This window comes from Salmo trutta, chromosome 8 (assembly GCF_901001165.1).
Source record: "Salmo trutta chromosome 8, fSalTru1.1, whole genome shotgun sequence".
Lineage (NCBI taxonomy): Eukaryota > Metazoa > Chordata > Actinopteri > Salmoniformes > Salmonidae > Salmo > Salmo trutta.
The window spans coordinates 36,048,022-36,060,769 of NC_042964.1; the positions used below are offsets into that span (position 1 = coordinate 36,048,022).

Sequence of the window (12,748 nt, forward strand, 5' to 3'; positions counted from 1 at the left end):
ACAAATAGCAGCCATTATGTACTATTTTAGATTGGTGCATTTTATACAAAATGATCTGTATTAGTTTATTTCAATGTTTATCATAATAAAATAATAAAACCACACACACATCATCACAGACCATATGTAACTTTGTGATTGTTGAGTCATTCATTTAATTTCATCCATTCAGTACAGGCCCAGGTCTGGACAGCTTTTCCATCTCGGGAAACCATCGATGTGTAAACATACTTTGACCTCTGCTGAACACCCTGATGGAAAACTAGAGCAGGGCAGCTCTCTCTGGATAGTAGTGGAAGGAACCCCAAACGTTCACAACAAGGTGCTTTAAACACTCCAGTTATGCCCTCTCCTGAGTGGAAATTGTGTAACATGAGGAATTATGCATTTGTACTGTTTATGAGTGAGGACAATCGTATCCGTATCAAAATGATTTGTTGTTCTGTAATTCAGATTCAAGTTTGTAAAGCAGAATCAATCATAAGTCTCCATTTCATCATACGGTATATTATATCTTTCATTGTAGGCAGACTCAGTTGGTTCAATGTTCAACTGTTAGAACACACCAGTACTTACTCTCTGTGTTGCATAGCTATATCATCGAGAACACACCTGCTGCTGTGACTCCCAAAGTGAATGAGCTCTGATCAAACATTCTTCTACCCCCATCCACACTGAACTGCCTGGCACAGGTTCCCCCATGCCAAGGTCAACAGGGTTACTTCTCAGTATGAAGAGATGCTCAAGCAAGGATGAACACCCCCCTCCCCCACACACGTCTACTGATATCACTGTGGTCATCTGGGCAGTGTTGTTGCCTTTGACCCCTAGTGCCCCCTATAAGCCTGCTGATTTCCAAAGGGATACTTACTGTGTTACTGGTTTGTATCCATGTCATAGTCATGACAACAGTGTACTGTTTTGTAAATAATCTTAGTACCCCAATCTGACATGTCTTGTTTGCCTACAAATGTCATGAGGGAAATATAAGGCACTCCTCCGTAGTACCCATGCTCAACATCATAAAGAGCAATGTATCAGCGGGGAAAAAAATGTTTACAAAAATGAAGCTAATCACAAAAGAACAGTGTTTGGAAGGACAAACTGAACAATGCATGTGACAATTCCATCTTGACATTTTAAACTTCGACACAAGGCTACATTTTAGGCACAGATCAGTAAGTCAGTCTCCCCTACTATTTATTAAATATAGAATTGGTTAGTTATTGTCGGTACAAACTAGATGGATTACCATGAGATTATACTTGATATGTTATAATTACAATGTAAGTCAAATGTTGACGATGCAGTGTTCACTAGTTGCAATTGGACATGCTTTGGATATCTGCATGCTGCAGTTAAGTATAGACAGTTGGTGCACTCCCAAGCCATTGAAAATATCAGTTGACTCCTATACCAATAGTGTGACTATTAATAACTGCAGGCTGATAAAACTGGCTACAGTGAGACTTAGTCCCACTCCTGTATGTGACACACCTGTGTGTGTTGTAACTGCTGTCATTAATGCAGGTCTGAGGGTGTTTTAGATGAACTTTGGATCTGAATAAAGTATTGCAAATGTGTATGAGAAACCACAAACAAAGATTAAGGGGAACAAATGTGATTTATTGTGTAACTTAACTTAGACAACATTAAAAAGAAGACTAACAGTAAGAGCACTGGTGGTGGGTCACACTTGGGGTTCCCAACTCAGATTCACAGGGGCTGCTGTGGAGAGGGGGAGTCGACTCTCAATTCTACACGTCAAATAGCAGAACTGACCGTTTTGACATGAGTTGTCAATTCCCTTCCATGGGCTAAGTGAGTTCTGTCATCAAAACAAAGTGCTGGTTATATGTTCTCCCATTAAATTTGATCCCTTCTATTGCATCAGCATCTTGGCATGTACAGGATTCTATTGACAAATCAGTTGGCAAGAGTTCTAATAGGGTAAAATAAATATAGAACCAAAACCAATAGTCACTTCCCTATGGATAGGGCAGGCAGCAGTCCTGGAAGGCAGGGGAGATATGCCCAAATCTCTTTGGCCAGAAACGTAATTGGTTGGTGCAAAAGTAACACAGCAAACATAGTGGTTAATATCAAAAAGGGGGCGGGGCACTCCTCCAGGACTGTGCATTCTGGTAGGCTCCCACAGCTAGTGTTACACTCAACGGATAACAAGTGACAATGCTCTTCTCCCTTTCCCATTGTGCTCTCTGCTGCTGGACCCGGGCGGCAGGGTGATGACATCACAGGAAACGGATTCCTGCTCCAAACTGGACGCCGTCGCATATCCTGATGCAGGGTAGGAAAAAGAGGGAAGATGAGCCAAAGAAAAGTTTTGGGACCTATGTGCCGCACCTGGTGTATGTGTATACCTAGGTGTTATGGCTTGTATGTCTGTTTATTTACAGCATATATGAGCTGTATAGCATTCTAGCAATAACACCTCTCCTCATCTCTGCAGTGGTGGAAAAAGTACCCAATTGTCATACTTGAGTAAAAGTAAAGATACCTTAATAGAAAATTACTCAAGTGAAAGCAAAAGTCACCCAATAAAATACAACTTTTGTAAAAGTATTTGGTTTTAAATATACTTAAGTATCAAAGTAAATGTGCAAGTATAAATCATTTAAAATTCATTTTATTAAGCAAACCAGATGGCACAAATGTCATGTTTTTAAAAATGTACAGATAGCTAGGGGCACACTCCAACATAATTTACAAATGAAGCATTTGGCAATAGGGATGAACAGCAATGTTCTCTTGAGTGTGTGAATTGGACCATTTTCCTGTCCTGCTAAGCATTCAAAATGTAACAAGTACTTGTGGGTGTCAGGGAAAATCTATGGAGTAAAAAGGAATGTAGTGAAGTAAAAGTTGTCTAAAAATCTAAATAGTAATGTATAGATACTTCAAAAAAACAACTTAAGTAGTACTTTTAAGTACTTTACACTACTGCATCTCTGTGAGTGTATATGAGAGTCTGCTCTCACGCTCTTTTCTAGAGCGCTATATTTAATTTCACCTTTATTTAACCAGGTAGGCCAGTTGAGAACAAGTTCTCATTTACAACTGCAACCTGGCCTACAGGAGCCGAGTCTGACCTGCTCCTCCAAATGTGTGTGTTGTACCTGTCCCCACTCTGAACCCCCATGGGAATGCAGTAGTTGAGCTCCAGCCTGGCGATGTTCCCGAGACGCAACACAATGCCTGCTCCATACGACCAGCGGATACACTCCGCCAGTTTTTGTAGATGTGCTCTTGGACCCTCTCCTGGAGACAGGAAAACAGATGCAGATGCACAAACAGACAATTGAACATTTATTTGCAGTATGTACTATAAGTACAGTTGAAGTCAGAAGTTTACATACACCTTAGCCAAATACATTTAAACTCAGTTTTTCACAATTCCTGACATTTAATCATAGTAAACATTCCCTGTCTTAGGTCAGTTAGGATCACCACTTTATTTTAAGAATGTGAAATGTCAGAATAATAGTAGAGAGTGATTTATTTAAGCTTTTATTTATTTCATCACTTTCCCAGTGGGTCAGAAGTTTACATATACTAATTGAGTGTTTGGTAGCGTTGCCTTTAAATTGTTTAACTTGGGTCAAACATTTCGGGTAGCCTTCAACAAGCTTCCCACAATAAGTTGGGTGAATTTTGGCCCATTCCTCCTGACAGAGCTGGTGTAAATGAGTCAGGTTTGTAGGCCTCCTTGCTCTCACACGCCTTTTCAGTTCTGCCTACATGTTTTCTATAGGATTGAGGTCAGGGCTTTGTGATGGCCACTCAAATACCTTGAATTGGTTGTCCTTAAGCCCTTTTGCCACAACTTTGGAAGTATGCTTGGGGTCATTGTCCATTTGGAAAACCCATTTGCGACCAAGCTTTAACTTCCTGACTGATGTCTTGAGATGTTGCTTCAATATATCCACATAATTTTCCTACCATATGATGCCATCTATTTTGTGAAGTATACCAGTCCCTCCTGTAGCAAAGCACGCCCACAACATAATGCTGCCACCCCGTGCTTCACGGTTGGGATGGTGTTCTTCGGCTTGCAAGCATCCCCCTTTTTCCTCCAAACATAACGATGGTCATTATGGCCAAACAGTTCTATTTTTGTTTCATCAGACCAGAGGACATTTCTCCAAAAAGTACAATCTTTGTCCCCATGTGCAGTTGCAAACCGTAGTCTGGCTTTTTTAAGGCGGTTTTGGAGCAGTGGCTTCTTCCTTGCTGAGCAGCCTTTCAGGTTATGTCGATATAGGACTCGTTTTACTGTGGATATAGATACTTTTATACGCGTTTCCTCCAGCATCTTCACAAGGTCCTTTGCTGTTGTTCTGGGATTGATTTGCACTTTTCGCACCAAAGTATGTTCATCTATAGGAGACAGAGCGCGTCTCCCTCCTGAGCGGTATGACGGCTGCGTGGTCCCATGGTGCTTATACTTGCGTACTATTGTTTGTACAGATGAACGTGGTACCTTCAGGCGTTTGGAAATTGCTCCCAAGAATGAACCAGATTTGTGGAGGTCTACAATTTTTTTTTCTGAGGTCTTGGCTGATTTCTTTTGATTTTCCCATGATGTCAACCAGAGGCACTGAGTTTGAAGGTAGGCCTTGGAATACATCCACAGGTACACCTCCAATTGACAAAAATTCTGTCAATTTGCCTATCAGAAGCTTCTAAAGCCATGACATCATTTTCTGGAATTTTCCAAGCTGTTTAAAGGCACAGTCAACTTAGTGATACAGTGAATTATAAGTGAAATAATCTGTCTGTAAACAATTGTTGGAAAAATGACTTGTGTCATGCACAAAGTAGATGTCCTAACCAACTTGCCAAAATTATAGTTTGTTAACAAGAAATTTGTGGAGTGGTTGAAAACGAGTTTTAATGACTCCAACCAAAGTGTATGTAAACTTCCCACTTCAACTATAACTCATCATTAGTTAATGGGGGCAATGAAAAACAGAACATTGACTAATATGGAGTTCAGGATTCTCACCGTAGTTGAGGTTGCACAGGTTCCCAGCGTTGAGGAAGAAGTGTGTCCTGAAGAGGTCTCCGAAGCCACCCCGGCCCGGACGGAAGGGCAGAGGAGTGTAGAGGTGGAGCCCGCCTGCCCAGTATGCCTCTCCCCCCAGGTAGTCACCTACAGTAACACAGGTAAACCCTTACATTTCATCATCATGACTCCGGGCAACTGACCCAAACCTGTGCACCACACATGCCTGTTCAAATAAACAGAGAGCACGTGACCTCACCCTCGCTCTGTGGGCCGATGCTGTACATTCCAAATCCTCTCACACTGGTGGGACCGCCCAGATAGAACCTGGACAATACAGAAATATGTCAATGACAGGCCAAATGTCACTCACAACATCCCCTAAACAGTCGAGGATAAATACTTCACAGAATGAGTTTTAACTCAATGGCGCTACCTAGCAATTTCTATCAAAGCCATGTGCCATGAATCTGTTGGGAGTGGTCCTACCTGTCAGCGATGGAGGACGGTCTACCTCCAATGGGGAGGAGACACCCACCCCAGAGGGAGGCGGAGAGGACCTGAAAGAGACCACCAGGGTCATGTTATATGACATGTTGAACACTCAGGTACCCATAATTCACTTCCTATTTGTCCTGGATATTTCCCCCAGGTTAGGGACTGAGTAGTGTTCCCTTACCGAGTCCCAGACCAGCCGTCTGTTGACCTGCAGCTCAAAGTCCTCCTTCAGGAAGCTTGCGTCTCCGCCTGTATAGCCAGCCAGCTCCTACAGAGGGCAAGACAACACACATCAGCATGGCCACTTCATATAGATCTACAGTGGTGTATTATGCAGAGGAAGTCACATACACAAACATACCTGGTTGATCCTCAGTAAGGCACCTTTCTTGGGGAAGATGGCAGAGTTCCTGTTGTCAATGGACATGGTGTGCTGCAAGACAACAACGGTCAGTGGATTGACTCAGATTCTTGCTATTTTGAGAGTGAAGATCATTAAGGGTTACGAATATTTGATAAAGGGAACTGAGAGACAAAGGGCTTTGTACCGAGAGAGCAGACTTGAGGGTGTGCCCGCTCTCTTCTCGCACGGCGAAGGAGGCACTGCGTGCCAGACAACCCAGCTCCCTCCACACACCCTCCCACTTCAGAGTGTGGTTGGTCCTCCACAAAGGAAACTATAGGAGAGTGAGAGAGAAAGTTATCCCTGTGGAAATTCAAGGCAGATAAAATGGAAACAACAAATGTGACACACACAGACCCACACAAACACACACAGTAGGAGTCCTCTTACGTTGAGCTCAGTGGAGACTCCTCTGTCTGTCTCTTTGAGGGAGCTCCATGGAAACTGGCCTGTGACTTTGTACAGGTTTAGAGTGAGGCTGCAACAAGACAACACCTGTCAGGGCCATGATCCATACTGTGGTCGTCTCATTACTGAACTATGTTCAACATAAAGGTTATAAATATATCACCATGGCAACATAACATACTGTCAATATGACCACTGAGGGAAACAATCAAACTTGAAACAAAATGGCAGCCATTACACCGCAATTGCTATTTTGTTGTTGTAATATTTACCGCCTTTATCTCCCCAATTTCATGATTACGATCTTGTCTCATCACTGCAACTCCCCAATGGGCTCGGGAGAGGCGAAGGTCGAGTCATGCGTCCTCCGAAACATGACCCGCCAAGCCTCGCTTCTTAACACCAGCTCGCTTAACCCGGAAGCCAGCTGCACCAATGTGTCGGAGGAAACACCATTCAACTGACGACTGGTCAGCTGCAGGATCGAACCCCAAGCTGTAGTGACACCGCAACACTGTGATGCAGTGCCTTAGACTGCTGCGCCACTCGGGAAGCCTGCAAGTGCTATTTTAATTTCCTATCGACACGGAGAGCAAGGACAGCGGTGTTCACTGTTCGTACTTGCGTTCGAAGTTGCCTGGCTGGGGCTTGAAGAAGGACAGGCCGTAGGAAGTCTCCTTGGTCCCGTAGGAAAACTGGAAGGTTAACTTCTCCGCACGGCCAAACACGTTAGGAAGCTTCACACCCAACACCTGGAAGACAGAGACAATGTTACTCCCAGGTCAGGGTCACACACCTGTTCTACCTGTCTGTGAACATACATTACCACACTATGCACCTATTTAGAAGTGTTTGCAGTGAAAATGAGGCAGAGAAGCTGCTTAACCCGTCTGTCTGCAAACAATCTGGAAATCACCTCTATATCACACAATTGTATTTAGGAACGTCTTCCCTGGGTCATCGCGACAGGGGTTTCAATGAACAATATTGTGTGATGCTTTGTTATAGTGCTCCTGTAAGTGTGTGTGTGTGTGTGTGTGAGAGAGTGGTGTTTCTGTGTGTGTATTCTCTCACCATGCTGCCCTCGTTGTTGCCGACCATGGTGTTGTAGCTGCCTGTCAGCCTCTTCATCTCTGTCACCTCGAACGTCACGTCCAGACCATTGGGCAACGCATCCGCACCTGGGAGGGGCAGACCAAAACAGACCGTGACCACAGCTACACTAACAGAGGGCTCCTCTCCAGTGACGCAAATATCTATTTACTGGTTATCCTTTCATATTGGCAACATCTCATGGTTGAGATAGGTTGTGATATTGTTTCAGACACACACACACACGCGTTTATGGGTGCACACTGTACCATCTGATGTATCAATGACAACCTCCACCTCTTTGAAAATGCCCAGACGCAGCAATTTCTGTCTGGCAATATGAGACTTCTTCATGACCTGTCAAAGACCCAACAAACAGCTTTTAGCACAGGGAACATTTCAGAGTGTGTATGTAGGTTACGTGTGCATGTTTAAGTATGTGGAGTCCAGAGTGCTTATACTTACATCAATAAGGTTTTTAGCATCGAAGACCTCTGAGATTTCATAGCCCAGCAGATCCTCTTTTGTTCTTCCCAAGCCCTCAATGTTGACATGTTGGACAACAACCTGCAATGAAGGGTCAGATTCTCAGCATTCATTCCAACTAGGTGATCAATGATTTACTCAGCTCCCTTTGCTAAGGAGATGGCGAACAACTTGTAATTTGAGTAACGTTAGCTTGGATAAGAGATGCTTACGTCTTTGTTTTCTAGGACCTCCTGTTTAGTCTCTTGTTCTGCCTCCTGCACCTCAATCATGTCGTCGGGATGAACGCCCATGTCACGCCCGTGCATCGGGAGAGAGTCCATACTCTGAATAGTGTCAAGAAAGTAGGAACAATAATGTGAAGCTATGACCATGCTTAAATAGCTACCTAGCTAGCTTCGTTCTGTCAAGGTGGTACATTTGCTAGCATGCTGACAGATCAGACACAATCCATATTGCATAACATTACATAAAATATGGTAAAATAACTATTTGCCTCATGTCATACAACTCTTTGCCATTAATGTAATTTCTGTATCTAGTCCACGGCCTATGCGTTCGTCCATAGTACCCTGCCATACAATAAACACTGAACGGGGAGGTCATGCAGAGTTTCATCCCCACGTCCCGTGGTTGTAAGAAATGAAGATTTACCCTGGCGTGGACAGTCCCCATGGTGACGTCTTTGTCTTGAAAAATATCCCGTTTGATAAGTAAATGTTTTTTAACAGGCCTATTTAGAGAAGAAAGACACTACTGACAATGGCTAGATTTTCCAGGTCCAAGCCCCCTTCAAGGGAGACGCCATGACACTTTGCGAAGCCTGCTCTACGCACAGTGATTGGTCAAACATGTGCCTTTGTCACTGACAGGTGGGCGGGACAAAACCAGCGCACTGACGTAATGTGTCTCGAGACCAGCAGAGGACAGTATCTGTACACTCAAACTTCAGCCCTGTGGAAAGTTCCTGCTTTGACTGTGGCAAGTCCAATCGTGTGCATGAGTTGCACTTGCGTGCATTATATTTACAGACAACGTTGGTCCCTTCGGATGTATACTTCTTGTGACTTAATTTATTTCAAAGTATTTACATTGCATTGCAAAGAATGACAAGAATATGCCTACCCACCACAACCAACTAGGAAGTGCCCAAAACTGCCCATTAGGCTACGCATGTAGCATATTGAAATCAGCGCCTGCGGGACAATTTATCTGAAAAACATGAAAACGTAGCTACATCTGAGCTCTTTTTTTCTCATTATTATTCACCACGATTGTAACTTGAAGATGTATTACCTTATTAATAGGCCCACATTATGATGATTCATGCGTTGAGACATCTGCTGACAATTTGGCCCCACGCTAGTGACAAATATCTGAAAAGATGTATTGATAAAGTTTGATGATTTTTCTGGGTTGGTTGTGGTCTCGGGCGTTGAGTACTCAATTGAACCAAAGCAACCAATTTTCCTCTCTCTCTCTCTCTCTCTCTCTCTCTCTCTCTTCTCTCTCTACACCTCCAACCCGCACTTCAAATGCGTGCAAGCCAATCAGAGAGCGGCTCCGCTGGTCTCGCTGTCCTCTTCTACTGCCTCTGCCAGTACCAAAACGGTTCTCTTATCAAAGAAACACATAACCAAAAAACTGCATTCAATCACCGCCTTTTACCATGGGAAGTGCTTGTTTTTCCTGGGACGTTTGTTTGTTTTTCGTCCTCATTAATACTTGTGAGGTGATGGGGAATGTTGGACTCGCAGGTAAAGAGCTCTCATTCTCTCTCTTTCTCTCTTTTATATCATTTTGACACATATTTTTAAGATAGGCTAGTGCTGTCTATTTTTCCTGTTACTGGTATATTGAACTGTTAAACCAGTGAATGACAGCGTAGAATAGGTGAAACGTAGTGGATTTCTTTAATGCATAGGCTAACGTAGATTATATTCATTTTAATTGGAGAGTATTTGTGGACTGAGATTACAGTTGAGATAGTTGAGATAACGTGGTCCTTTGAGAACCACTTGGTTGAGGATGGATAATTTGGGCTAGCAAAATTTGAACAGCATGGAAAGGAGAAATAGCTGAACACCGATATTGCACAACAACAGTGAATGAAATATATACATGTTAAGCCAAATCAAGCTATTATAATAGGCTTTGAATTGGTGATGTGATATAATAAATAAATCAGAGGCTGCAAAAACGTTTACGTTTGGCCTTGCGGAGCTGAACCATTATCACCCATTTTTTGACTGACAATAAAAGACGGCGTGTGAGTCCATTTTTTTGGACAATATTACTCTAAACACTATTTAAAGTTTACTATTTGTTTCGCATTATTGAATTCCCCTTTCTGAATGTTAAAAAAGTGAGAAGAGTCTACAAGAAATTAGGTCCATCGACTGATATCTATCTGAATGTTTTACCCGTCGCAGATCAATCTGTGAGGTAGGTCCTGGACTGGTTAATGTGTGAATACAAATATGACTAAGCATCTTTTCACCCCTCTGCTTGAACGAATCCCTCCTATGAGCCGACACATAGCATCTTTCCCGGATCAGTTGCCTGCCCAGAGGTGTCCATATGTACGTGGGTTGGGAAGGTGGCCTTCACGGTCCCTAGAGGAGTCCGTCCCGACCTGCTTATCGACGACCTTTCAGCGGATAGCGGCGCACATTGTCTCCCTCCCCACTGTGGATGAGCGAGAAGTCAATATTGGGACGGCCACTGAAGCACGGGAGAGGCCTTTATTTAACTATTAGTCGACGATATTTCATAATAATAGTCCTATGGTGAACCTGCAATAACAGTTTCCTGCCTTATATCTATTCACTGTCAACAACTCAGTGAGACCTTGCAGTTGAACTATCAAGTCCAGGTTTTACAGGCTATATCCCACTGCCTACTCCTATCACTTCATTTTTCATTTCTACTGGCACTCACCTGGGAGCAAATAAATCAGTCATCCACTTGATAAAAAATATTTATTGTAATGACATTTTATTGTTTCTTTATTGCATTTTGTTGAGCTGGGCGGGGGTCGGCAGCAGGGCTTAACCCCACAGAGAAATAAACGTGGGCTATCAATGAGGGGCAAGACAGGAGACAGGGCAGCTGCTTCTCAGTTCAAGATACATCACTAGAGAGAGAAAGAGAACACAATTTTGGATAGATAAAACTTTCTCTCTTACACTTTTGGTCTCTCTCTCTCTCTCTCTCTCTCTCTCTCTCTTTCGCTGTCTGTCTGTGTGAAGGATCTGTAATTAGCTGGCTTGAGGCCCCTGGACTCAGCCCCAGATGTGACTCTCTAACATTGACTTGATCAATTAGTGTTCCGTATAGTCACTCAGTATTCCATAGTCATCCACTAAGCCCTGATACACTAGTGTACCTCTCTGCTAATGGTATTTGATTAATATCAATTATTATTGGTTTTGTCCTCTGTAGTGTTATCCAAGATAACCTACTGGTATCATTTCTAGAGTTAAGAAACCTCACCCTCCATCCACTATTTCCCTCCCTGACAGCTTATTGTCTTATACGAGGAGCTTTACATTTTGGACGTTTGCCATCTTAAAGTAAATATTTCCAGCCTGTATATATCTGGACGGAGCTGCATTTGGCCACGAGGACTGAGCTTTCCCTGAGAGAGCGGGATTAAAACATTCGATTGAGGTTGTACAAAACCCATTCTCCTCTCACCAAAATCGTCGCTATTTTATAGACTTAGTCCTATTGATGAGTCCTTAGAGACCAGTGGTTTACAGTCGTCCCTTGTGTCATTTCTATAGAAGCCGATGAGTGCTCTGAAGGCACGGATGACTGTCACATTGATGCTCTCTGCCAGAATACCCCCAAATCCTTCAACTGCATCTGCAAGCCGGGGTACAAGGGAGACGGCAAGCAGTGCGAAGGTGAGTTGGACTCCATTGTCTTATTATGGATTCAATGTGATATTACTCCCCTCTATATTACTTAATTCACCCCCCCCCCGCCACTCCGATCCAAATCATCATCCTCAATCACCCCACACCCCTGTCCTCTCCGCACTTCATTCCGCCCGCCCCCTATTGCTCTCTGACAGGCTCAGCAGTAATGGCAGGTTTTACAGCTGTTTCACAGGAACCCCCCCCCCTCTCCCCTCCTCTCCCCCTTCCCGACTCCAGCCCCCCCGCCAGCCCTCTTAATTAACTGGGAGGAAGTGGACTGAGGGAAGGTGTGAGGGTGAGAGGGGGCAGCACCTGGCTGTGCGTTCACACCTCCACTCATTTCTGCCTCAAATCGCACCACAGCTGGAACTAGAGTTAGCTTAGCGCACAGCACACACTCCCTCCCAACGCTAGCCTGTCTAGCCGTTCAAATGCAATCGAAACACAACTACGCACGCACACGCAAACGCCGGTTCAGCTTATAGGCTACCACGGCAAATAGCGTGGACACAAAACGATACGTTAGTCATATTGGGCCCTAGAGCTAGCCAGGATAGGAGAGCAGGAGAGGATTGTGGTGATGATGGGCCCTTTTCTATAGGGGTTTTCACTGTCTCTATGTTCAGGCCTTTTCAAGTGTCTCCTGCATGTTTAAGGATTTGTGTGTATGTCAGTGAGTTATATCCAACACTTTCTGCTGTTTGCTCAGCTGTGTACCAGTCTCCCCCCCCGAAACACACGCACAAGCACACACACATAAAAACACACACACGCGCACACACACGCACGCGCACGCACGCACGCACGCACGCACACACACACACACACACACACACACACACACACACACACACACACACACACACACACACAGAGAGAGAGAGAGTGAGCAGGTATTATGTTTGAGGA

The 12,748-nt window shown here is 43.9% G+C and overlaps 2 protein-coding genes across 3 annotated transcripts in view; one reads left to right on the forward strand and one right to left on the reverse strand.

Annotated features, from left to right (window-relative positions):
* Window positions 1-1,605: 1,605 nt before the first annotated feature.
* On the reverse strand, window positions 1,606-10,536 carry LOC115198789 (sorting and assembly machinery component 50 homolog B). Of its 2 annotated transcripts, none has more exons than XM_029761066.1 (15): window positions 10,414-10,536; window positions 8,126-8,239; window positions 7,893-7,994; window positions 7,697-7,784; window positions 7,410-7,516; window positions 6,957-7,087; window positions 6,318-6,405; window positions 6,073-6,201; window positions 5,886-5,957; window positions 5,706-5,792; window positions 5,516-5,586; window positions 5,286-5,353; window positions 5,027-5,173; window positions 3,138-3,279; window positions 1,606-2,298 (listed from the first exon to the last, which is right to left on the reverse strand). In XM_029761066.1, exons 1-15 carry the CDS (start codon window positions 10,450-10,452, stop codon window positions 2,253-2,255), a joined length of 1,431 nt encoding a protein of 476 aa, XP_029616926.1. In that variant the 5' UTR covers window positions 10,453-10,536; the 3' UTR covers window positions 1,606-2,252. The 2 variants fall into 2 exon arrangements, with proteins under 2 accessions (XP_029616926.1, XP_029616927.1); XM_029761067.1 differs by lacking the exon at window positions 10,414-10,536 and adding an exon at window positions 8,568-8,736.
* LOC115198788 (signal peptide, CUB and EGF-like domain-containing protein 1) overlaps window positions 9,507-12,748 on the forward strand; it is a gene marked incomplete in the record, with an annotated part of 78,443 nt that continues 75,201 nt past the window's right edge. Inside the window, 2 exon segments of the mRNA XM_029761065.1 lie at window positions 9,507-9,670; window positions 11,702-11,824. Of these exon segments, the coding sequence (XP_029616925.1) occupies window positions 9,583-9,670; window positions 11,702-11,824 (211 nt within the window).